Raw genomic sequence first — 25,930 nt, 5'->3', positions numbered from 1 at the left:
GCAATGGGAAAGAAAAAGTATGTCAATACACATGAAAACTGAGAACACTGCATTCAGGGAGAGAAATCTGGTGATTGGAAACACAGATAGAAGAGAAAGTTTTCAGTGACTACCCTGTTGAATTTGGGATTTTAAACCATAAAAAATGCTTTAAATTAATTAGAAGAGTACTTTTTCTAATTAATTGGTTAATGTTTGTTTTTGTATACTGACCTCACCATTTCTTCCGAAAAATTGGCATGGGCTTGAGGGTAATGGTATTATCAAGGAAAAATCCTTGATTCCTTTAAGGCAGAGGTGTGAAGGAAGGAAGTTGCTCATTGTAAAAGGGGTTTTTGTAGGACCTTGAAACCAGCTCATACTGAAGCTGCTACATTGTCTGGAGTAAATACCCAGCATTTGTCATCTCGCTGCAGGAAAATTTAGGACATGGACACACATGAGGAGTTTAGGAGCAGAAGTTTAACAGGCAAAAGAAGGAGGAAGAAAGAGAAAGGAAAACAGCTCTCTCTGTAGTGAGAGAGAGGGGTCTTTCCAGAGGACCGGCCAGTGGTAGATGTGCCGGATTTTATAGTCAGGTTTGAGGAGGCGGTGTCTGATTTACGTAACGCTCACAGATTGGTTCAATTAAGTGTGACATTTACATTGTGGGCAGGGAAGGCTGGCTGCCCCACCCTAATCTTATTATGCAAATGAACTTTCTCCTTGGCCTGCGCTATCTTGTCTGCTCCTTACTGTGCATGCAGCTGGCAGAGAAGGAAAGATGGGGCTGCCATTTTGAACTTGATTGGCACAACTACTGGCTTCTATGTCTGCAGCTTGATTTTATAGGCTGCTCTTTGTTAAAAAGGAAAATAATTAAAATATATATATATAATAAAGACAAGATCTCACTCTGTTGCCCAGGCTGTTCTCAAACTCCTGGCCTCAAGCAATCCTCCCACCTCTGCTTCCCAAAGTGCTGGGATTACAGGCATGCGCCACCATGCCTGGCAATGGCAGCAGTTTTAAGAGTAGCAATCGGCCAGGCGTGGTGGCTCATTCCTGTCCTCCCAGCACTTTAGGAGGCCAAGGCAGGCGGATAACTTAGGGTCAGAAGTTCGAGACCAGCCTGGCCAACATGGTGAAACCCCGTCTCTACTAAAAATAAGAAATAAGCTGGGCGTGGTGGGACGTGCCTGTAGTCCCAGCTACTCAGGAAGCTGAGTCAGGAGAATCACTTGAACCCAAGAAGCAGAGGTTGCGGTGAGCCAAGATTGCGCCACTGCACTCCAACCTGGGTGACAGAGTGAGACTCCATCAAAAAAAAAAAAAAAAAAAAAGAGTAGCAATCATCCTCCTCTTGTTCACAACAGCAATCTGTGTACTAACAATAGTTATTACAATAGCTGTTTACTAGAATAGCTCTCTGCTGTCAACCATGGTTTACTATCAATTCGTGCTTCTAAAGAGTGACAGTACACAATAACCAATGGGAACAATGCTTTAGTAGAACAAACAGGTCACTGAGGGCAACAGAAATATGATCAATTACAATGCCATCCAGTAAGGGCCTAATAGAGATACGCAAAGTGTTAAAAGATAGGTTTGTGCTGGAGGAGGACTAGGGAGCCATCACTGTCAAAGGCAGTGAATTGAGCCCTGAATGTGAAAAGAAACTGGGGAGGGGCTCCCCAGGCACACACACACAGGTGTGAAGGCATGTAAGTACAAGGTGTATGAAGGAAAGAAAGAAGCTAAAGAATAGGGCCTAGGGAACCACAGAAGACGAGGTTGGATCTGGACTGAGATAGACCTTGAACTTTATCCTTTTGCCAGTAGGAAGTAATCTGTATCTTAGAGTATCATTCACTCTAATGTAGAATGAATTAAAGAGGCAAAAGACTGAAGACAGAAAAACCATTCGGAATATAACAGGCAAGAGGAGATAAGGACTTGCCGCAGGCATGGTGCTGGGGATGGAGAGGAAAGAACTCCTGTGGAAATCCACCAGGGGAGGTGGCCAGCGAGAAAGTAGACTACAGTAAAAGGAGGAGTCTTGAAGGAGGTTCTTATCTGCTCATCAAGGTTGAGTCTGCCTTGATGAGGGACATGTGCTTGCCACCACTATTGATGAATGACTGAAACAGATACAAGAAGATTAGGGAGAACACCATAACTTCAAGAGAAATACAAAGTAAGAACTAGAACTTAGTTGCGAGTGGTCTCTAAAAGTCTTAAACACTCCTGGGTTTATCTACCTGTTTCTCATTAACTTTTTTTTTTTGAGATGGAGTTTCGCTCTGTTGCCCAGGCAATGTTGCTCGCAATGGCGAGCTCTTGGCTCACCGCACCCTCTGCCTCCAGGTTCAAGTGATTCTCCTGTCCCAGTCTCCAGAGTACCTGGCATTACAGGCATTGCCACCATGCCCGGCTAATTTTGTACTTTTAGTAGAGACAGGGTTTCTCCATATTGCCCAGGCTGGTCTCGAACTCCTGACCTCAGGTGATCTACCCGCCTTGGCCTCCCAAAGTGCTGGGATTACAGGCATGAGCCACCGTGCCCGGCTCTCATTAACCTTCAAGAAATAGGTATGTAGAAGTAAAAGAGCAAATTCTTGCCTGTGTGTGTGTGTGTGTGTGCGCGCGCGCGTGTGTCTAATCAGCAATTGAATGATTAGTAATAATCACATTTTCTCCCACTGAAAAAAACTTCTAAAAGAAATCTCGTCTTCATAACTTATTTTCAATTATTAAAAAAAGAATATTAACTTTTCAAATCTGCTTTCTGAATGTCCCTCTTTCCTTTCTAATAATGCTTTTGTTTTTCCTGAACAAATATCTCAATGCAGAAAATTTTAAAGAAAAAAATGAAATATACAAATAACATGAATTATGCAGGACTCTGTTGGCAATTGAAAGGATTTGGCTTCTACTGTGAGTGAAATATGAATCATTTCCAGGTTTTGCCCAAGGGGGTGTGTGATCCTGGCTTTTAAGAAATTATTATTCCTGCTCTGCTAAGAATAAACTACATGAGGGCAGGAGTAAAATAATCTATGACTATTTCTTTAAAATAGATTATTTAAAATGGAATTACTTCATCAAGACTATATTTACTTAGGTTCTCTTAAAGATCATATTCCCATTATTTGTGAATGAGTATGTGTGGGAGAATATATCTGTTTCAAAAGCACTTAAGGAGTACAAATGCAAAATCTGTTTTCAACCTTTATGAAAACAACTGGCTCCGTCTCAGACTAAAATAATCAACCTTTTGTGGCATGGTTGCCATTTCTGCTCAAGTGCAGCCATGAAGCAGGAAAACATGCATTGCCAACTGGAGTCAGGTGGAATTACAAATCCCTTTCCTTATTTAACAAGCATTTATGGAGCACCTAACATGTGCCAGGCACGAGGCTGCTCCTGAGGATACAGCAATAACACTGACCCAGCCTCTGCTCTGACTTCAAAGGCAAATAATCTGAGAGCTTTTTTTCTTGTAGTGTTTATACATAAAATGTTTATAGTTGCTGCAAGTACTGTAAAGAGAGAGAAAGAGATAGGGGTATTATGATCCTAGGCAACCATGAGCTGTATGATCAAAGAAAATAAATTGCTTCTTCCTCAAGGAAGTCTGACTTGAATTCCAGGTGGAAAAAAAAAAAAGTAGCAAAGAGCAAAGGCCAGAGGCAGGAATGAATATAAAATTCTGAGTAACTAAAAGAAGGCTAGAGTGACTAGAACACAGAGATGGGGAGGGGAGGGAAGGTGGGAAAAAGAAACAAGGGATGGGAGTGATCCAAGACAAAACTAGAAGTAATACCGGCTCAGGTAGCCCAGAATGTTGTAAGCCACATTAAGGATTTTGACAGTTTTGCGAAGAGCAGTGGGAGATTATTAAACAGTTTCAATCAAGAGCCAAGCAAGCTAAACTTAGATGTTCTTAATAAGGTAAACTAAAATCAAACTAGCAGATTGACCTTGATCTCAGTGTGCTTAGTTATGGGAGAGTTAATGTTAGATGATTTACCAACCAAAGAAAGCACGTTTTGCTTAAATGACAGTTAGCAAACATTAATTTCAGGATATGGTTAATACAAGCATGTGTAATCAGAATTGTGATTTACATTTAGGCACACTGAACTAGCCATTACTTAGAAATTTCTCATAAAGATACCACTATATTATGCTTGATTGCACTTGTAGAAAACAAACCCTTGAATTTTCACTTTAGGCTTAGAGAACAATCACCATTTTTGCAAATCCTTTGCCAAATGAAAATGAAAACTTCTAGGATGAATTTCTTTCTGCAGGGTAGAGATTACACTCACGTAAAGATTTAGCTGACAACTACCAAAAAAGAATTGGGGGAATAAATGGGAGAAACAGCTGTCCAGGAAGTTATCAGTTGCCAGGTTTGCTTGTAATGCAGAGAAATTCCCAGGAAGTCAAAGAGTGCTCATTGGTGATTGCACGTCTTTTGAAATCACATCAGAGGTCTCCATTTTCTAGCCTCTTCTCTTGAAAATGAATATCTGTTTCCAGGCTCCCACAGGATGTATAATTTTGCACAGTTGTTCGTAGCTATTGGCACCATTTATCTCTCTAGTCATCCACTGTTCCATGTTGTATAAGTCTGAATATGCTTTGCAGACACACTTTAAAAGACGGTAGTTAAAACGATCTCACTTTGATCGTCTTACTCCAGCAATACAATTTTTAGGGGTTTGGTTTTGTTTTGTTTTTAAACAATATGCACTTTTCCTATCATCATAATGAAATGCGAAATGTTCCCTTGTCCCCACCGCACACCCTATGTGGCTCACTTCTTCAGTGCCTCACTGCTCAAACCTCTAGGGGAGCACACAGACAGGCAGGCTGCAGGACTCCGACCCCACGGCAGTGTCTGGGGTGAACGTTGACAGCTGAAGCCCCAATGGGCGTGTGTTACAGGGTGCTCTTTTAGTTTAGCCGTCTATAGGCCGCTTGTGTTAGTTCAATTAGATCCCCTTCCTCATCACAAGGACAGAGAGCTTTCTGTATCCGGGTTCTTGCCTTGGTGCACCGGAAGAATTGGATCACGTGGGGGTTTGGAGAATGAGTGGAAAGTTGTGTTGAGTAGAAGTAGTTCTCAGCCCTTGAGGAGACCAGAAGGAAGAAGGCCTTCCCCTAGAGTTGGGCCACTCGCTGCCCGGCTCTCCTTTGACTGCTCCGGCCAAACTCCGCCTCATTCCGCAGGTCGCCGATCGATGTCCTGTCGCGGGTGGATGTCCTGTCGCGGGTGGATGGCCTGCCGCCGTGCCGGAGTCTATGGATGTGCTCTTCCGCAGACATGCTCTCGAATGACCAGACACATGACCAACCACTTGTGTCTTCTTCTGCCGATGTGTTTCTCAAGACGTCCAGTCGCTTGTGTTTTTTCCTTGCTAGGGTCTCGAGTTTTTATGGGCGCAGGATGGGGTTGTGGTGGGCCAAGGTGGTCTTGGAAAATGCAACATTTGGGCAGGAAGGCGGGAGTGCCTGTCCTCACCTAGGTCCGTGGGGATAGAGCCCTAGCCAGGGACCACGCCCTTCTTTACCCAGCACTTTCCTTCCCTTCTTCCGTATCATTTAAAGGGATCACGCTCTTCCCTTCCCAGCACTCCCGTATCAATAATATGCAAGATTTTAAAGATGCAGTGCAAAATAAGAAAAACATCTGGAAAGTTTGGAACCGTAAAACCAGTCTGCATTGTCTTTCTTAAAGAGTGAAATTGTACAATATTTATTTTCATTCAACAAACACTTATCTATCACTTGTAAGGAGGATTTGTCAGCCTTTGTTCAAAGATGCTGTACAAATACTAACATGTCAAATATTATGTAGAACATTCTGTTTCTTTTTTATTTATTTATTTTGAGACAGAGTCTCACTGTGTTGCCCAGGTTGGAGTGCAGTGGTGCGATCTCAGCTCACTGCAAGCTCTGCCTCCCAGGTTCAAGCGATCTCCTACCTCAGCCTCCCAAGTAGCGCCTGCCACCTCGCCTAGCTAATTTTTGTATTTTTAGTAGAGACAGGGTTTCACCATGTTGCCCAGGATGGCCTCTACTACTAAAAATACAAAAATCAGCTGGGTGGTGGTGTCGCATGTCTGTAATCCCAGCTACTCAGAAGGCTGAGGCAAGAGAATCACTTGAGCCTGAGAGGTGGAGGTTGCAGTGAGCTGAGATGCACCACTGCACTCCAGCCTGGGCAACAGATTGAGATCCTGTCTCCAAAAAAAAAAAAAAATTGACAGATTAGCGACAGGGCACAGTGGCTCAGGCATGTAATCTCAGAGCTCTGGGAAACTAAGCAGGAGGATCACTTGAGGTCAGGAGTACCAGCCTGGACAACACAGTGAGACCTCATCTCGAAAAAAAAAAAAAAAAATTGAAAAATAAGAAAATTAGCAGGGTGTAGTGGCGGGCACCTGTAGTCCCAGCTACTATGGAGGCTGAGGCAGGAGGATTCCCTTGAGCCCAGGAGTTCGAAATTGCAGTGAGCTGTGATTGCACCACTGCACTGCAGCTTGAATGACAGAGCAAGACCCTCTCTCTAAAACAAATTTTAAAGTTGTTTAAAAAAACTGTTTAAATTGACAGATTAGAATCTAATCAGTTTCTTTCCAGAGCTACTTGAACATCTCAGGAGATTCTAAGGATGGAAAAGGAAGGAGTTTTAATTGCAGAGTTTCATTCCATGTCTTGTCAAACCAGGTCTAGATTTGCCATTTAGAGCTGCATTCTCTGATCCTGTGTTTTCAGAGAGGTTTCTCCATGTAGATGAAACAATGAGCTGCATCCTTCCTCGGATTGGTAGGTGTTCTTTGGGCTTTATATGTGTGGCGTAACAACAGCACACAAACGCCAGGGGGCAATGCAGTGTCACCGAAGAATCATAGGAAACTCGGGTCTGGCTTTGACTAAGAACATTGGCAGCATCCTGGGGCAAAGGTGAAATCCTTACTAACAAGAGTTTCACAAAGGAAAAAATATGTTTAAAAATCCTTTCTTTGAAAGCTTCCTGCATTGTCATCAAAATTGTCCTTCAGTATTTGTGCACAGCTGGAAGTTTTGTGATATTATTTGCAAAAGATTTACTTTTCATTTTTTCTTAATGCGGCTGCCTAGTCTTTCCTGGAAAGTTTCCTGGGTCTTTCTGCGTAGGAAAGATTATTCTAACCAACTCTGGGCTAGCCTGGATCACATTGTTAGGACTCTGTTGCGTCCTCTGCCTGACCGCGGGGCTCTCTTCCCCCGGTGCTCATTCAGCGCTTCCAGCTGCCTCTGCGGTTGGAGTCGGGCTCCCTTTAAGGTAATTCCAGTCCGGGCCTGTGTTTTGTTTCCAGCTCGGCAACCGCCAGGTGTCTGCCCTCCCTTAACCTCCAAGGATGAGAGATCAAAGGTGCCCCTACATCTGCCTCCTGCCCAGCTCTTTAATCTGTTACATGTTCAAAAGGGACAAATGCAGTATTGTGCACTCAGGGAGGGAGGACAAATCAGAGAAATGGAAATGGGCAGAGCCTCAGAATGTGTTAACTTACGTAAATGATATGGAATATGCCTGTCTACATATTAGCCCTGCTACGGTGGAGGTGTTTTCTTCTTGAAAGAGCAAGAATATTATGGAGAAATGGAAATCCTCTTTTCTCCAGTTGGAACCCTACTAAACCCATTTAATGAAATATTGTACACAGACCCATTTGGAGGTCATTATTAGGAGAAATATAAAGAGGTAAAACAAAATATTTTTTAAATTTATGAAATGGAAATTACATAAAGGGCACTTGTAGAGACCTGGGCTTATTTTATACACCGCAAAAATGATAAAGTAATCTTTAAGTAGAGCAGATATTTTAAGGACTATTTCCAGCGGAGCATGTATTTTCCATATCCATAGAGCTAAGTAGGGGAATGCATTTTTAAACAGTAGGAATACAGATAAGGTATTAAGAAAATAATACTGAGAGCAATGGGTATGGAAGGTACAGAATTTACCTAGCTATCAGGACTCAGGAAGCAGCAATTACTTCTTCCATTTTTAGAGGAAGGGGGTGGGGGTGGGGGAAGAGCTCCTGATCTAGTAACAAATTGTTTCTAAACTTAAATTGAGAAACATTTTAAACAGTTTGAGCATCCACGATTTTCTTTAGACTTTTAGGAGAGCTCTCTAACTTCCAACTACAGACATAAATGTGAACAGGCACTGATTACTTTTTTCTCTATGCATTCCTGCGCCCACACACCCAGAGGCTCTCTTATGCTTCCTCTTCCCCAGCGGTTACAAAAAGGAACTCCAGCAACTTCAGTTGTGCTTAGCTGCCTTCACAGACAATAGCAAAGCAGGACCAGTGGCCTCATATTAAGTCACACTGTCTTTCCCCAGTTACAATGGCTGAGAACCCAGATTTTCACAAGGTGCAAAGAAAAGAATATTGACATGGTTATTAAAAGCTATGGTGAGAAGGGAGTCTTTATCAGTTGCTTCAAATATTTCATTCACCTTCTTGACAAATATTTATTCTGCACTTACTATGTCCAGACATGGTGCTGAACTCGGGGAATTCACTGGTGATCAAAAGCAGTCTTACCCTTTGTTCTCATGCAGTTTACCATTTAGGGGTGGAGACTAGCATCAATCAAATAATCACAGAGATAACTGCACTGAAACAAAGAAACAGTTCTTGTGGGAGAATCTACTGTAACAAAGTGACTAATCTAGAGGCTCAGGGAGAAATTCCCTGAGAAAACCCTCATTAGCTGGGAGTCAAAGGATCAAGAAGGGTGAGGGATGGCACGTGATAATTCTGCATTAAATATTAGTAGAACTGAAAGGGTGATGTGGCTGGAGTACCAAGAGCTAAGGGACAGGGCACATGTGTAGCCAGAAAATGTATGCACAGCTGACTATGTCTGTCATCTGTTGCTACATACCTTATTACCCCAATGTGGAGCAGCTGAAAAACAATCCTTGTATTATACCTTATGATTTTGAATCAGGAATGTAGGCAGGGTTCAGCTGGGCAATTCTTCTGTTTCACATTCAGCTAGAAGTTGGTGTAGTAGTCAGAGTTCTCCAGAGAAATAGTATATCCATATATGTGTGTGTGTGTGCATATATGTATACTGACCCATAATTATGTAGGCTGAGAATTCCCAAGATCTGCAGTCAGCAAGCAAGCTGGAAACCCAGGAGAGCCAATGGTATAGTTCCAATCTGGGTCCAAAGACCTGAGAACCTGGAGAGCAATTACGTAAGTTCCAGTTCAAGTGGAAGTCCAAAAGGAGGAGAAGACTGATGTCTCAGCAGGGAGAGAGAATTCTGTCTTACTTGGCCTTTTTGTTCTATTCAGGACTTCAACTGATTGGACAAGAACCACACACCTTAGGGAGGGAAGTCTGCTTTACTCAATGAACTGATCCAAATGTTAATCTCATCCAGAAACACCTTCACACACACTCTGAATAATGTTTGTTCAAATCTCTGGGCACCTCATGACCCAGTTGAGTTGACACACAAACTAACCATCACAGGCTGGCCTAGAGAGTCCAAGACGGCATTATTCACATGCCTGGCACCTTGATTTCCATGGCTGGGAGTGTGGGGTCCTGATCAATAGCAATATGGTAACTGTTGATTAGAGCACCTGTAATTGGCAGCCTTGCGGCTTCAAGACCCCTTACATGTCAGTTCACGGCTTCCAGTTTAGATTGACCTTTCCTATCCAAGAGATAGGAAATCTTAAGGTCTTAAGGTCTGAGCCCAGATGCTGGCAGAGCATCATTTCCATCATATTCCTAGTGATGGCCAAAGCAGTCCACAAGCCCACTCAGATCAAAGGGAATAACGAAGATGCCACCTCTGAATGGGAAGAGTTTTAAATAATTTGTGGCCATGATTAGTCATCCATGCTTCAGCCTCTGGACACAAATTATTCACATCTTCTGTAAGGCAGAATATACTCACCCCTTCTAAAGACTTACCTCATCCCAAGCTCAAGTTTGAGATTCAGGTTCTTACCATCTAAATAAGGTTCAGTTGCTGATGGGGCCCATTTGATGCTGTTGTCTAGTACAATTTCTCTCAATATGAAGACCTGTGAACTAAAAACACAAGGTATCTGCCTCATATATGCCCAACATATACTGATAATACAGGGATGGGATAAGTGCTTGGGATACTCCCACTCAAAGAGTGGATAAACAGCTATACGCCAGGTATTACCATAGCAAGTCTGAAATTCACATGCTGCCAGTTCCTTGGCTACAGGGCCCAGTGCTACTCTCCGGAATGATTCTCTGCAGCTCTTGGATCCACCCTCTAGACTCTTGTTGCACCTTCTGAGTTGTCCCCTTTCCATAGGAAATAGCACTTTCAGCTGAATAATCTTCTCAGTTTATGTTTCACCCATAAAAGTTTGGGGGCTCTAAGGACTCTTTGCACTTTACCTCTGCCTGCTTTCTGCAAGCTGATTTATGTGTGTACCAATACACTTCTCTTGTAATCTTTGTGGGCATCCTTTGAATCTTATTAGGTTTCATTCTGTTAAATGAAACACACATCCACAATTCTCTTCAAGACAGTCCCTTCTTTGGTCTAGGCTCAGAGTTGGGGTGCTGTGGGACAATACCCTTAGGATTCTTTTTTTCTTTCTTCTTTTTTTTTTTTTTTGAGACGGAGTCTCGCTTTGTCGCCCAGGCTGGAGTGCAGTGGCACGATCTCAGCTCACTGCAAGCTCCACCTCCTGGGTTTACGCCATTCTCCTGCCTCAGCCTCCAGAGTAGCTGGGACTACAGGCGCCCACCACCTCACCCGGCTAGTTTTTGTATTTTTTAGTAGAGACGGGGTTTCACCGTGTTAGCCAGGATGGTCTCGATCTCCTGACCTCGTGATCCGCCCCTCTCGGCCTCCCAAAGTGCTGGGATTACAGGCTTGAGCCACCGTGCCCGGCCACCCTTAGGATTCTTAAAAGCCTTTTTGTCTATTTTAGAAACTCTATGAGGTACAGGCATATAAAAGTATTTTACAGCCACCCCCTAGGAATGTTAAAACAATTTTTGTTTTGTTTTGTTTTGTTTTACTCAACACATTCTAGCTCTTTATTGTCTCCAAATTTTGTTTGAAAACTGAACAGTTCTTTTTTGACTTGTCTTTCTCTACCTGCACCTTTTATTAGTGTAGCTTTTAAAAAAACTTTTAGGCCGGGCACGGTGGCTCACGCCTGTAATCCCAGCACTTTGGGAGGCCGAGGCGGGTGGATCACAAAGGCAGGAGATCGAGACCATCCTGGCTAACACGGTGAAACCCCATCTCTACTAAAAATATTTTTTTAAAAATGAGCCGGGCACGGTGGCGGGCGCCTATAGTCCCAGCTGCTTGGGAGGCTGAGGCAGGAGAATGGCGGGAACCCGGGAGGTGGAGCTTGCAGTGAGCCGAGATCGCGCCACTGCACTCCAACCAGGGGGACAGAGCAAGACTCTGTCTCAAAAAAAAAAAAAAAAAAAAACTTTTAAAATAAAAATGGCACTTTAAGCATTCTGCCTAGGAATTTTCTTACTAAAATCCATGGGTTCATTGAGTATATTTTCTATTTTCCACATTACTACAAGTGATAATGTTGGCAAATTCTCTGCCACTACCTTTTCTCCAGGCCCCAGTGACAATTTTCGGTGTTCCCAGGCTTCACCAACAGTCTCCTCAAGACCTTACAGCTGGCCGGGTGCAGTGGCTCACGCCTGTAATCCTAGCACTTTGGGAGGCCGACATGAGTGGATTGCCTGAGCTCAGGAGTTCGAGACCAGCCTGGGCAACATGGTGAAACCCTATCTCTTCTAAAATACAAAAAAATCAGCCAGGCATGAGAGGCTGAGGCATGAGAATTGCTTGAACCCAGGAGGCGGAGGTTGCAGTCAGCCAAGACCGTGCCACTGCACTCCAGTCTGGGCAACAAAGTGAAACTCTGTCTCAAAAAAAAAAAAAAAAAAAAAATAGATATTATAGCTTCTTCCTTCTGCCTAAACTTGACGCTTAGGCTCAGCTGATGTTTATCAGAGTGTCTGCACGTGGCCTTTCCATCAGAACTGTCTTAGGACTTGTAACCTGCTGTCTCAGGCTTCCCAGAAGGAGTGCTCCATGAGACCAGAGGGCAAGCTGCCTGTTTCATGAGATCTGGGCAGAGAGCATCATTTCCTCTGTATTCTAATGGTGAAAAGCAGCCACAGAGTTTACCCAGATTCAAGGAGAGGAGACACAGCCTCCACCTCTCTGTGGGAGGAGTATGGAAGAATTTGTGGCAATTTTTATTCACCTATAACTGACATGATAGAGGGTTTTGCAGGTAATGTTAAGGCTTTTTATCTTAAGAATTTCACTGGGCACTGTGGTACATGCCTATAATCCCAGCTACTTGGAAGTCTGAGGCAAGAGGATCACTTGAGCACAGCAGTTGGAGACCAGCCTAAGCAATATAGTGAAACTTCATCTAAAAAATAAATGAATAAAATAAGACTTGGAAGGCTATTACATGAGCTTTAGAAAAAGTCACTCCAGCTGCAGCAAGGGAATAACTTAGAAAAAGGATATTAAAGGCTGAAGTTCTTTTTTAGTTCCTCTTTCTCTATTGTGCCTTATCATACAGTTTCGTGTGAACATTGCTGTCATAATTTGGCCCAGGGTGATGACAGTTGAGACAAGAGAACTGCAGATTATTGAGGTATTTGAATATAAAGTTAACTAACTAATATTTCTTGAAGTCCATTTAGGGCATAATTTTGTCTCCAAGTAGCCAATAAACTTACTTCTCAGAGACCTTGCCAACACTGGAACCCTAAAACACCTAAAAATTTACTATAAGTTACATGTATTCACTCTACACATAGATTTTGACTAACTCCTTATAAAGAACAGCCTCTAAGTAGAAATAGACAGTGGTCAATATAATGAAATCTGAGTACTCAGCTCAATAACATCCATAATGGAAATAACATATTTGAAGTACATTTGCTGGGATTGATAAGATCCTCCTTGAGGATACTTGGGAATGATCACTTTTTCATTTAGTAAATATTTTTTGTGTGTTTGCTCTATGCTACAAACTTCTAGGCAGAGGAGTTCCAGTAGCAAAGAAAACAGACCAGGTTCCTGCTCTCATTCTGATTATATTCTAATGAGGAGGACAGATGTAAACAAGGAAGCAGATGTAAAATCAATGAGATAACTGCAGTGATAAGTGCTATTTTTAAAAAATATAAGAAAGCCAGTTGTGGTGGCATGTACTTGTAGTTCCCGCTACTTGGGAGGCTGAGGCTGGAGAATTGCTTGAGGGCAGAAGTTCAAGGCCAGCCTGGCCAACAAAGTGAGATGCCCCCCGCCATCCTTTTAAAAAATAAAAATTAAATAAATAAATAAATAAAAGAGAGCAATGGGGTAGAGAGTTATTTCTGGCCTGCTCTAAATACAGTCATCAAGGAAGACTCTCTAAGGAAGTTATATTTGAAGTCAAATATGAACAAAAGAAAAGAGCTGGCTATAGGAAGATTGAGCAGTTTAGGGCAGCAGGCAAGAGAGACTGAGCAGCAAGTACACTAGCCAAGGGCAGAAAGGAAAGAGCATTGCAAAGCACAGAGAAAAACCATGTGGCTAATGGGTCTGGAATAAGGGGAACAGTCACGTGAGATGAAGTAGAAGAAATAGGGAAATAGGCCGGGCGTGGTGGCTCACGCCTGTAATCCCAGCACTTTGGGAGGCCGAGGCAGGCAGATCACGAGGTCAAGAGATCAAGACCATCCTGGCCAACGTGGCGAAACCCTGTCTCTGCTAAAAATACAAAAATTAGCTGAGTGCGGTCAGGCATTCTTGTAGTCCCAGCTAGTTGGGAGGCTGAGGCAGGAGAATCACTTGAACCTGGGAGGCGGAAGTTGCAGTGAGCCGAGATTGCACCACTGCACTCCAACCTGGGTGGCAGAGGGAGACTCCGTCTCAAAAAACAAGAAAGAAAAAGAAAATATTGAGCTGAGAGAAAAACAGTTGAGTTTGTTTTCTGTTGTTGTTTTCAATTGTATTTTTCAAACGCTTCTGCAGACTATGAAAAAGAAACCAAGGGGAGGGGGGTAGCATCCGTGTGTGTGTGTGTGTGTGTGTCTATATATACATATAAAAATATATGTGTTACGGCTTACCCTGAATTCCAGGCAATGTCAATGTCAGCCTCTTACCAGATAATGTCTGTTGTGTGTCCTGGAAGTCAGCAGTGCTATGTGTAGCTTTTAACATCAACATCAATCCCCTCTTAAGTATTCAAATTTTTAAAAAACATTTACATTTTGAGATAAATGATCTTTCCCACTCGTTGTACAATTTTGTGTATCATGTTAATATAAGGTATCCAACTAGATATAGCTCGTTCTAAATTTACACTGTAACATAGTTACTTCCCAATATAAAGGCCTACCCTACTATACAGAATAATTTGACTTGGGGTTTACAAATATGCGAAAAGTCTATTTGGAGCTAATGAATCACATGTTTTTCTTAACATAAGGTTTATAATTAGAGATCTCATTTTTGTTTGTATTTGAGCTTACCTTGTTTTCCCAAGTCAATAAATGATTATTGGGCTGTCCTTCACTGCCACCCCTGTCTTCCCTGAGAATTTGTTTAAATTTTCTTGTTTTCTTGCATGAATCCTGTTTCTACATACTGATCAGAGCACATTGTTATCTTTTCAGTTGAATGACATTTGCTGACATCATGATTATGCTCAAAAATGAATATGGCTGAAAAACTTGTTATTCTGATGTATATAATAATTCTACTCTGAAAAGATGAGGTCATTGTTTAATAAGTCAATTACTTGTACCTGACTTTGCGTCTTGGTTTAGTTGCCTGACCAAAAGAACATCAAATCCAGTCAAATCCATTGATATTGTGATTATACTAGTTGATTGTCAATGACTGTTATTTCCAAGACAATGTATGCATAGTTTATTTTTGCAATGAAAGGCTTTACAGGTTTTGAAATAACTGGCAAAATAATAGTAAATCCTAAGTTTACTTCCATTTGTCTTGTTCAATTAAATTATAACCCCCTTTATGAAGATCTCAGGGAGGATCCTGAAGTTCAAGGTCTTCCCTGGGCCTGAGCAGCAAGAAGCATCAGTTATGGCAGTGGTACCCTAAAGCGGGTTCATACGGGCTTGCAAGAGCCAGATGTTACAGTTTCAGACATTTTGGAAGCCCATTACTACAAATTAAAATGTATAACTTACAATTAGATAAATTATATCAAAAACAAAGTTATAAATATTTAAAACTCATCATTTCCTACTCATGTTTCTATCCATGCTCTTGAGGTTACATTCTACCATACCCGTATGGTGGAAATACTACGTGCTGGTGTGGTCACTGCACATCTCTGCCCAACTGTACATGCACTGACAAATATGCCATGGTTCGAGTACTGACATAGTATGGAAGCTGAAAGAGGCTTTAATTTAATAAAAATAATTTATATCACATAAAAGATATAGTAACAGTAACTTTGTTGGGAAAAGGGTAAACTGGGATGCAACTGAATGAATGATTGTTGATCATGGTTGAACTGCTGGCTACAGATACAAGAGTTTGGCCAAGATGAGCAAAAGAATTCCATGGCAACCAATTCTCTATATGGAATTTGCCATAAAGAATACTGTATATTTCACTGTTACTTGTAGACTGTGTGCCACATATCCTTCGTATCAGCAAAATTTATAATAAACATATGGACATATATATGCATACTTCCTCCCCTAGAGAGTTTCTTATTGAACGTTGGACCAGCGTTGGACACCACTGGTTATGCAGGAAAGATGAAATTCAATAGGAAACAAGCTTCAAAGCAGCTTTTCCAGAAAGTCATAAGGAAGAGCAATGTGAACATAATCTGTTCAAATCAGTGTGTGTTCATGCTGATACCAATTCGATTTACCAGTATTGAAAAGAATTTTATTTGCAAACTCCTCCAGTTTGAAAGAGAACCAGGACTTCAACCAAATGATACTGCAGACATTTTTGTTCAGCCTAAATGATCATGACTATTGCATAAGATTAAATATTATTTATTTATAACTATGACTTATAAAAAATGCTTTTCAAAGGTCTTAGTTTATCTTAGTTTGGTATTTTCACCTTTAAATTCACCAAAAAGCCAGACGCAGTGGCTCACGCCTGTAGTCCCAGCACCTTGGGAGGCCGAGGCGAGTAGATCACAAGGTCATGAGATCAAGACCATCCTGGCTAACACAGTGAAACCCCGTCTCTACTAAAAGTACAAAAAATTAGCAGGGCGTGGTGGTGGGCACCTGTAGCCCCAGCTACTCGGGAGGCTGAGGCAGGAGAATGGCGTGAACCCAGGAGGCAGAGCTTGCAGTGAGCTGAGGTCACACTACTGCACTCCAGCCTGGACGAAAGAACGAGGCTCCGTCTTAAAAAAAAAAAATTTTTTTTCACCGAAAAGGTGCATAAATATCAGTCAGGGGTACTGACTTGCTTCATGAAAAACTTGAGTTGCTCAGATAACCCGTTCAGTCTCTCGCTTGCGGGAGCTGAAAGCTAAACCCATCAGACCAAGAAAAGGGCTCTGGCCCAACCACCCCAGAGAAGAAAGTTACCAGATCACACCATGGTTTTTCTGTTTTTGTTTTGTTTTGTTTTGTTTGAGACGGAGTCTCGCTCTGTCGCCCAGGCTGGAGTACAGTGGCATGATCTCGGCTCACTGCAAACTCCACCTCCAGGGTTCACGCCATTCTCCTGCCTCAGCCTCCCGAGTAGCTGGGACTACAGGCACTTGCCACCACGCCTGGCTAATTTTTTTGTATTCTTAGTAGAAACGGGGTTTCACCATGTTAGCCAGGATGGTCTCGATCTCCTGACCTCGTGATCCACCCACCTCGCCTCCCAAAGTGCTGGGATTACAGGCGTGAGCCACCGCGCCCGACCCACACCATGGTTTTTAACCATCTGTTACATGTTTCAACAGAAACTCTGTCCTAACATGCATCAAATGATCTCTATATACAGTACCATAGAGGAAGTGCTTGTCCCTGGCGTCCTATTGTGTGAACTTTTATTGATCCATAATCTGGTATAATTTATACACAGAAATAAGTCACTCAGACAGACTTGGCTTTTGTCCCATCCAAAAACATGTTTGATCTCATTTTTAGTGAAAAATTTCCCCAAATGGTTTTAGTGGGGGAAAAGAAGACATCCATGAAACCTGGTTAAGACTAAACATTATTTTATTTTTGAAGTTGGTATTTGTTTAGTTACATTCTTGCAATGCCAGCAAAAAAAAGAAAAAGAAAAGTCTAGATCTGAAGCATGCGTGTGTTATGAGAAGCCTGGAAAAGGCGATTTGGGTCCATTGTATAACTGCCACTTTTTGTTTTTATTCAAGGTGTCATAAAACTGAGTTCTGCAGTTGAAGGTATGTTTTTACAACCGCAAAATCAATAATGTTTTGCTTAAAGGTTGCACAGCGCGGCTTGTAGCTAAAAAGCTTCTGTGGCAGTGGTGTTTGACGCCATGTGCGAATTGCCAGCTATTGCCATTGCATCTGTGTTTCTCCTTGTTCAGGTCATTTTATGCTGCAAAGCTCTTAGCCCTCCTCAAGTGGCGTTTGCAATGACCTGAGAGGGCAGCACCAACATGTCTGTTTCTGTCTCCTGATGTGACTGCCTCGGAGCCGGTGCTCCTCAGAGAGCCTGGGCTCTTCTGTGGCCTTATTTGAGGCTGGACATGGTCTTGTCGGGAACCTTTGCCCTGGATCTTTCAGCAGAGCCTGGTCTAGAGCGTCCTTTATCCCAACAGAGCAGACGTGTTTTCCCAGGAAGTATGTGGGCATGAAGAGTCATTAAGGCTTCTCCCTGATGAGAAAATGAGATGGTTAAGGCATTTGCCAGTCTCATTGCGGGTTCCTCCTGGGCAGCGTGGCCCACCACCACCAGGCATAGTGAAGACCAAGTTCCTTTACTGTTGTCCATGTCGGTGAGCGGCAGTTCCCTTCAGTCATGCATTCAAAAAGCTGAGAAGAAAAGGAAGGATTTAAGGAAAGTACAAAAGAGACATTAAAGCAAAGTGTTTTGCTGAGTAACCCCAAGAATATTAAAAATGACCTCATTTTCTGAAATGATTAATTGGTTATTGGTGTAAAATTGATCTCCTTAGCCTCATAGGAGTTTCACAAACCAGAAGTAGAGACTGTCATTTTCTTCTTTTGTGAGTTTCTGTGTTTGTTTTGGGGGGGCGTGCGTTCTCGTTTATTGGGAGTTTGTCGGTCATGCTTTGGAGGTTTCTTCATCCTCACTTAATCAGGGGAGGCTGCATGGAAGAGGTGGTGGGTTTTCGGGTGAGTTTTCAATTTAAAGGGAGATGTGGCTGGCTTGGTGAATGGGCAATGCATGGAGGTGGGAAGTGGGAAATTGCACTGGGGGTTGGAGTGGTGAGGCCATTCAAGGGGCTGGAGTTTCAAGGTTGGGAGGTGGGAGAGTAGGTCAGTTATGTACCCATGGGACTGGCAAATCCAAAGTGAGGGTGCCCTATCCCTTTGGTGGATTTAGTACCATCACATTTTACAAAACCAAGTTGAAAAGGCAGTATTTCTGGCATTTGTGGCGGAAAGTATGTTGCTACTCTAAACTGGGCAAAAGGTGCAGGCAGCGGTGTTTCAAGGTGGAGAGAAAAAACCTTCTCATCTCAGGGAAAAAGTGCAAGTTGCAGGCCTCTGGTAGGCCAAGCAGAAATTCAAGTTCCCTTTACCCATCAAAATGGAATTTTACTGAAGGACAATCCAAGCTCCTCCCTGCCTAACAAGAAATAAGAGACACAGAAACAAAATCAAGCAGCACCATGAGAATGACCTTGGCCTGCAGAAACTCCCAGTAGCAATTTCAGCACTGAGTTTCAGTTAATTATCTGTTGAATTACAGATAACAGCTGTTCACTCTGGGCCGTTTTGATGTTTTATCAAGGAATGGCTTTGAAGTCATAGTTTTACATTGCCTGCTTGGTTCGAGTGCAGTATTTCACTTACAACAAAAGGATATAGCGACAAAATACAATTTTCATTTTAACAGTCAGAAAGTCAAGAGAGCACTAAGTAATTTTTAAACTATTGTTTTGCTAGAGGTTACTAGTGGGTGTCATGGCTTGTCTGCACCCCCAGAACAGGGTTCTGTTCTCTCCAGAAAGATGAGAGTTTGAGGGAAAATGAAGGCAGGAAGCAGAATGACTGCTTGGGGCTTGTCTGGCAGCCTCTGGCCACCTTCCTCATCACTCGGCCTCCTCTGAGTCCCTGGGGCTCACAGGAAGTTCTCTGGAGTGGCTGCGGATACCGGAAGTCAGGCCCACTGCCGCTGTTGCTTGAGCATCTTTTGGGCAGCTTGTTGTCTGAGGCTCGGGAGCATGCTGTGTTGTAACCGTGTTAGAATATATGTGTGCAGGGGCAATTTGGGAGTGCGGTTGTTGGGGTGGGGGATGTGTGTTCCATGCATGCATTCTCAGTGCATCTGAAACGTGGAACTCCTACAAGCATGCTCAGTGGCATGTGTGTCGGACACTATCTCTTGATGAGAAATCAAACCTCAGATGGTCGGCCTTGCCACTGCTTAGCTAATTACCGTACTTGCAACTTTCCATCTGTGGAATGAATTCAAGGCAGTTTCGTACAGCTTTTCATATCAAAGAGTACGCACATCAGTGGAAGAAATCCACTGTCAGAAATGAAACCTCTTTCCTTTTTTTTTTTTTTTTTAAGACTCTGCTCTGTATTATCCTAGAGCTCTGAAAATAGTATTAATATTTTAGGTAGATTCTCTTATTCTTTTCAAGGAAAAATGATTGCCAAAGTCCTAAGAGAAAAACAAACCAAGATTCCATTTGCCACTCCCTACCAAGTGTCTATGGCAGGCAGTTCTGTTTCTTATTTTCTGGAAGGGGTGCCCTCTTCTGCACTGTGCAGCTTCATATCAGCTTTTTAAATCATCAGAAAGAAAAATCCATTTTGTATCTCATGAATGCTAAGGTTAAAGGTGGAATGTCCTTTGAATTTAAACAGAAACACTCATCAATGCTTTGATTATGTTGCGATGAGGAAAAATATGTGAACAGGGAAAAAGTTCAGTTTGAAAGAAATAATTGCAAAGTTTTATCGATAACACTGATGAATTCTCACCTCCGATTTTAGACTGATAATCCTCGACTCCAAGAAAATTTGGGTAAGAGAGAAACATCCAGACAGCAATTTGAGGGAAGGGGGAGACAGTCGCACCAATGGCAGCGAAGGAAAAACCACTCACAACAAGAATTCCACAAGAATCTTCTAAATATTTCTCTGAATAGGGTCTTTTCTCTTGATACTGGAGCTGGGAGATAGATGTAGGGCTACGTATTTTCACAAGTAGGACCAAAACATTGGCCTTATCAAGAAGTGGGAACACAGGTCGTGGAAGAGCTGAGTCACCCCTGAGTCCGAATGGCTCTGATATTCTATAGGCAGCAATTTCTTTCCAGGGAAGGAGGGGCCACCCGAGCCGGAAACTCTTGGTCCAACTGAAGTGGTGTATTTGCACACGGGGAGTGGGAGTGTTCCGGCAGTCACAGGCCTGGAGGGGCAAGATGAGCCAGCCGTGGTGGTAGGCGGATGCAAGTCTTCGCCACTGATAACCAGCGCGTGTTCTGTGTTGAGACTTGTCTCCAAGGCGATTTGTTTATACCTTGTAGGTGAGAATCCGAAATACCAAAGGGACATCACATTCTTTTGAAAGCCCGTATGAAAACAACGAAGGTTGTCTTCTGTGGAAAAGTTCCATGTCTCTAAATAGAGGAACAGATGAGCCTCTCTGAAGAAATCAAATAAATGAGGGCTGGGCGCGATGGTTCACACCTCTAATCCCAGCACTCTGGGAGGTTGAGGCAGGAAAATAGCTTGAGGCCAGGTATTCCCAAGCTCTGGGCCACAGAGCAAGAATCCCCCTCACCTCTACAAAAAATATTTTGTAATAGTTAGCTGGGTGTGGTGGCATATACCTGTAGTCCTAGCTACTTGGGAGTCTGAAGTGGTAGGATCAGTTGAGCTCAGGAGTTTGAGGCTGCAGTGAGCTATGATTGCACCACTGCACTCCAGCCTCATCAACAGAGCGAGACCCTGTCTCTAAAATAAATTTTTTTTTTTTTTTTTTTTTTTTTTTTTTTTTGAGACGGAGTCTCGCTCTGCCGCCCAGGCTGGAGTGCAGTGGCCGGATCTCAGCTCACTGCAAGCTCCGCCTCCCGGGTTCACGCCATTCTCCTGCCTCAGCCTCCCGAGTAGTTGGGACTACAGGCGGCCGCCACCTCGCCCGGCTAGTTTTTTGTATTTTTTAGTAGAGACGGGGTTTCACCGTGTTAGCCAGGATGGTCTCGATCTCCTGACCTCGTGATCCGCCCGTCTCGGCCTCCCAAAGTGCTGGGATTACAGGCTTGAGCCACCGCGCCCGGCCAATAAAATATTTTTAAGGAAAAATTCTGTTGTTCATAGTATGACAAACAATGTGTCCAAAAACACCCCAAATGGATTTAATGTATTAAAAATATTCCTAATGTATTGATGTCATTCCCTCTGTAGGTGAACTCTGTCCTTGTCATTGTGTCTTTCTTTCTTCCTTTTTTTTCATACAGAGTCTTGCTCTGTTGCCCAGGCTGGAGTGCAATGTTGCAATCTCGGCTCATAGCAACCTCCGCCTCCCAGGTTCAAGCAATTCTCATGCCTCAACCCCCTGAGTAGCTGGGACTACAGGCACACTCTATCATGCCTGGCTAATTTTTTTTTTTTTTTTTTTTTTTTTTTTGAGACGAAGTCTTGCTCTGTCGCCCAGGCTGGAGTGCAGTGGCGCGATCTCGGCTCACTGCAAGCTCCGCCTCCCGGGTTCACGTTATTCTCCTGCCTCAGCCTCCCGAGTAGCTGGGACTACAGGCGCCCACAACCGCGCCCGGCTAATTTTTTGTATTTTTAGTAGAGACGGGGTTTCACCGTGGTCTCGATCTCCTGACCTTGTGATCCGCCCGCCTCGGCCTCCCAAAGTGCGGGGATTACAGGCGTGAGCCACCGCGCCCGGCCTTTTTTTTTTTTTTTTTTTTTGAGACAGTCTTGCTCTGTCTCCCAGGCTGGAATGCAGTGGCGCAATCTTGGCTCACTATAACCTCCGCCTCCTGGGTTCAAGTGATTCTCCTGCCTCAGCCTCCCCAGTAGCTGGAATTACAGGTGCATGCCACCACGCCCGGCTATTTTGTATTTATAGTAGAGACGGGATTTCACCATGTTGGCCAGGCTGGTCTCGAATTCCTGATCTCAAGAGATCCACCCACCTCGGCCTCCCAAATTGCTGGGATTACAGGCGTGAGCCACCGCGCCCGGCCTAATTTTTGTATTTTTAGTGGAGTTGGGGGTTCGCCTTGTTGGCCAGCCTGGTCTCAAACTCCTGGCCTCAAGTGATCTGCCCCCCTCGGCCTCCCAAAGTGCTGGAATTACAGGCATGAGCCACCTTGCCCAGCCGAGTCTTTCTGTTTTTGGAGCAAAGCCATGTGCTCAGTGTGTCAGGGTAGACTGTGGTAAATCCTTTAATAAACAGACACTGATGGACTTACCTCCAGTAGTAAATTGAGAATGAAGTTCCAACTTTTTGTTTGTTTGTTTGTTTTTGTTTTTTAGGCAGAGTCTTGCTCTGTCCCCCAGGCTGGAGTGCAGTGGCACGATGTTGGCTCACTGCAACCTCCACCTCCCGGGTTCAAGTGATTCTCCTGCCTCAGCCTCCCGAGTAGCTGGGATTACAGGCGCCTGCCACCATGCCCAGCTAATTTTTGTATTTTTAGTAGGGACGGGGTTTCACCATGTTGGCCAGGATGGTCTCGATCTCCTGACCTCATGATCTGCCCACCTTGGCCTCCCAAAGTGCTGGGATTCCAGGCATGAGCCACTGTGCCCGGCCAACTTTTTTTTTTTTTTTTTGAGACGGAGTCTGGTTCTGTCACCAGGCTGGAGTGCAGTGGCGTGATCTCAGCTCACTGCAACCTCCGACTCCCTGGTACAAGCAATTATCCTGCCTCAGTCCCCTGAGTAGCTGAGATTCCAGGCGTGCGCCACCACACCCAGCTAATTTTTGTATTTTAGTAGAGATGGGGTTTCACCATGTTGGCCAGGATGGTCTCGAACTCCTGACCTCAAGATCCACCCACCTCAGCCTCCCAAAGTTCTGGGATTACAGGAGTGAGTAACCATGCCCGGCCAGTTTCAACATTTTTACTACTGGAAATCAAAACATTAGTCAGATAACTGACAGAGATAGGGTAAAGCTGTGTCTCAGAAGGAGTTCCTTCCTTCCACCAGCGTGGCAGGCGGCAGTGTGTCAGGAATACTAAATGGAATATTATAGAAACTGAGAACAAAACTCAAGAAACTTGTTTCTGCAAAGAAACCCAGACATCCTGTTTATAAGAGTGATGTGGAGGCTGGAGCACCACACTAAACAAACAAATGTTCTGTTCTCAGATATATCTTGCAGACACTTGTCATTATACTTTTGGCTAAAAGTTATATATTTTTTTTTCTTTTCAAAATTTTTTTTTTTTAGAGACAGGGTCTCTCTATGTTGCCCAGGGTAGTGTCGAACTCCTGGCCTCAGGTGATCCTGCTGCCTTAGCCTCTGCATCCAGCCAAAATATTCCTATGAAATAGAAATGTTTCAACCAGGCACGGTGACTAACACCTGTAATCCCAGCACTTTGGGAGGCTGAGGCAGGAGGATCACTTGAGGTCAGGAGTTCAAGATCAGCATGGCCAATATGTGAAACCCCATCTCTACTAAAAATACAAAAAATTAGCCAAGCATGATGGCAGGTGCCTGTAATCCCAGCTACTCAGGAGGATGAGGCAGGAGAATCGCTTGAATCCAGGAGGTGGAGGTTGCGGTTTGTGCAACTGCACTCCAGCCTGGGTAACAGAGCAAGATCCTGTTTCCAAAAAAAAAAAAACAGTAATATATCTGGGAGCATTGAGAGTTTCCCAAATAGCTTCCTAAGACTAGGACCCTCCTGAAATGGCAGAGATGGAGCCATGAGACTCAGAAACTGGAAGATGTGTGGAAAGAATTTTCCAAGGATTAGCCATTTGTAGCCTTGGGATTACCCTCACCTCAGATAAAGTTGACCTCACGTGACCAACAATTGACCTCATCTCAGAGCTCTTTCACATTTATCTTTTTACTTTTTTTTTTTTTTAAGTTTCTCTTTTCCCCTCTTTGTTTCCCTCTCCCTCCTCCTCTGTTCCAACTGCCCTTTTCTATTTCTGCACAGTGTAGAAGAAAGTTTACGGGGGACCTTAGGCAACAGAAAGCCAACCAGTGCCTGGAAGGGTCTGACAAGGAACCGCTATTTGCTTCAGTGTCCTCGCAAATAAAATGAAGACTTCTCCTGGGGCAGTTGCAGAGACTAAACTAGATGCTAGAGAGAAAGCCTTAACACAGTGTACGGAAGGCAGTAGGCGCTCTCCTTCCCTCTTTCCTCTTTCCAATGTCTAATGATCACTTCCACTACAATCGTGGTGTAGCACACTGCTGAGAGTTTCATTTTGGGCAAAGCCACAAACAGAGCCAGCATAAATCCTTGCCTCTCCCCTTTGAGAGTACTTAGAGGGAAGCAACTCCTCCTGTTGGATAGGGCTCTCTGATCACCTTTCTGGGACCTGTGACATCTGCCAGGGGCCAGTCACAGCCCCAGTTTGGAGTGTTCGATTCAGACGAGATTGTCCCCCAGTCTGTTCTTTGAGTCCCAGAAGGTGGGGAGGAGAGGAAAGGTTTTCAGGCTGATACAACAAACAAGTGCTAATTGAAGACCGATTTCATCAATATTAATTGTGTTTTATTACAAAGGAGTTTATACTTGCACAGTGTTCCGGAGCAAGCCATTTGTCACCACTCATCAAGGATATGAACGTTTTTGAATAAGGAGAACCAAAGTGAATACAACCACAGCTATTCAGAGAGAAGCTTCTCATAAATCTTTGAACTCAATAGCCAAAAACTAATCAAATCTGTGCTGAATGAGCAGCCTTAAGCCCTTAACAACAAATTAGCATAATCCAGAAGACGGTGTGCGTCCCAAGCACCATAACCTGCCCTTCACCCTCCTCCCGGGGGCAGGACATAGGCATTTATAAGTCAAAGGCAAGCTGCAAACGATAATCTGCCACTTGTCACTGATTTATTTTCCTTCTTTTCTTTTTGTTTTTCAAGAGTATAAGTTTCAATGTCTGTGTATTTGTTTTTGTTATTTTGGCAGTCTAGTGAAAGTTTTCAATGTTAACAAAACTCTTACTCTTACAGAACAAGCAGCTCTATTAAATTGCATAAGAAGGCAGTTCTTAAAGACAATGGTCTAATTAGCAGTCTTTGAAGCCAATTCAATAGTAATATCAAAGCCACTTCTAGTATTTCAAGCCCAAATTTAGAAAATGGCCTTGATGTTTTCAGTCTAAAATTATAGTCTGACCTTACTATTCATTTTGGAACACACTATGATTTAGAAAACTGCTGAAATCACTGAATGTTATGAACCTGGAAATCACACCCTCTTAAATGATACATCACACCCATTAAAATTAACTATAAAATCCATTTTTTATTGATTTTGTTTGAATCTGGTATTCAACTAAGATGCTTACATACGTAAATATGGCCACAGCTGTATATACAACGGTTTTGTTGAATCCATTGATGCTTTAAGTTGAAAGAGCATACATTGTGGGTTTTGTTTGGTTTCACTGAGAAGGCCAAGGAATTTTTCTAGCAATGTTTCAACAAAATGCAAAATTAGATGCCAGCCCAGAAGCTTTAAGGATGCGAAATGTTTTGAAAATAC

At 43.2% G+C, this 25,930-nt stretch overlaps 1 protein-coding gene and 1 long non-coding RNA gene across 13 annotated transcripts in view; both read left to right on the top strand.

Moving 5' to 3' along the window:
- Positions 1-25,930, top strand: part of DLGAP1 (DLG associated protein 1) — a 968,455-nt gene that overhangs the window by 793,053 nt on the left and 149,472 nt on the right. For 6 of the 12 annotated variants that reach the window (XM_028838186.2, XM_028838192.2, XM_077974918.1 and 3 more), the window contains one exon: positions 17,442-17,471. The exons of the other annotated variants lie outside the window; for them this stretch is intronic. In XM_028838186.2, the coding sequence (XP_028694019.1) occupies positions 17,442-17,471 (30 nt within the window). The remainder of the gene's footprint in view (positions 1-17,441; positions 17,472-25,930) is intronic. 12 annotated transcript variants of the gene reach the window in all.
- On the top strand, positions 1,867-5,703 carry LOC144336419 (uncharacterized). Its single transcript, XR_013408208.1, has 2 exons — positions 1,867-2,571; positions 5,221-5,703. It is a non-coding gene; the product is annotated as an uncharacterized LOC144336419 (long non-coding RNA).

Source organism: Macaca mulatta, chromosome 18 (assembly GCF_049350105.2).
Source record: "Macaca mulatta isolate MMU2019108-1 chromosome 18, T2T-MMU8v2.0, whole genome shotgun sequence".
NCBI lineage: Eukaryota > Metazoa > Chordata > Mammalia > Primates > Cercopithecidae > Macaca > Macaca mulatta.
Note: the sequence above shows the minus strand (reverse complement) of the source record. Positions and strands in the feature narration are given on the sequence as shown.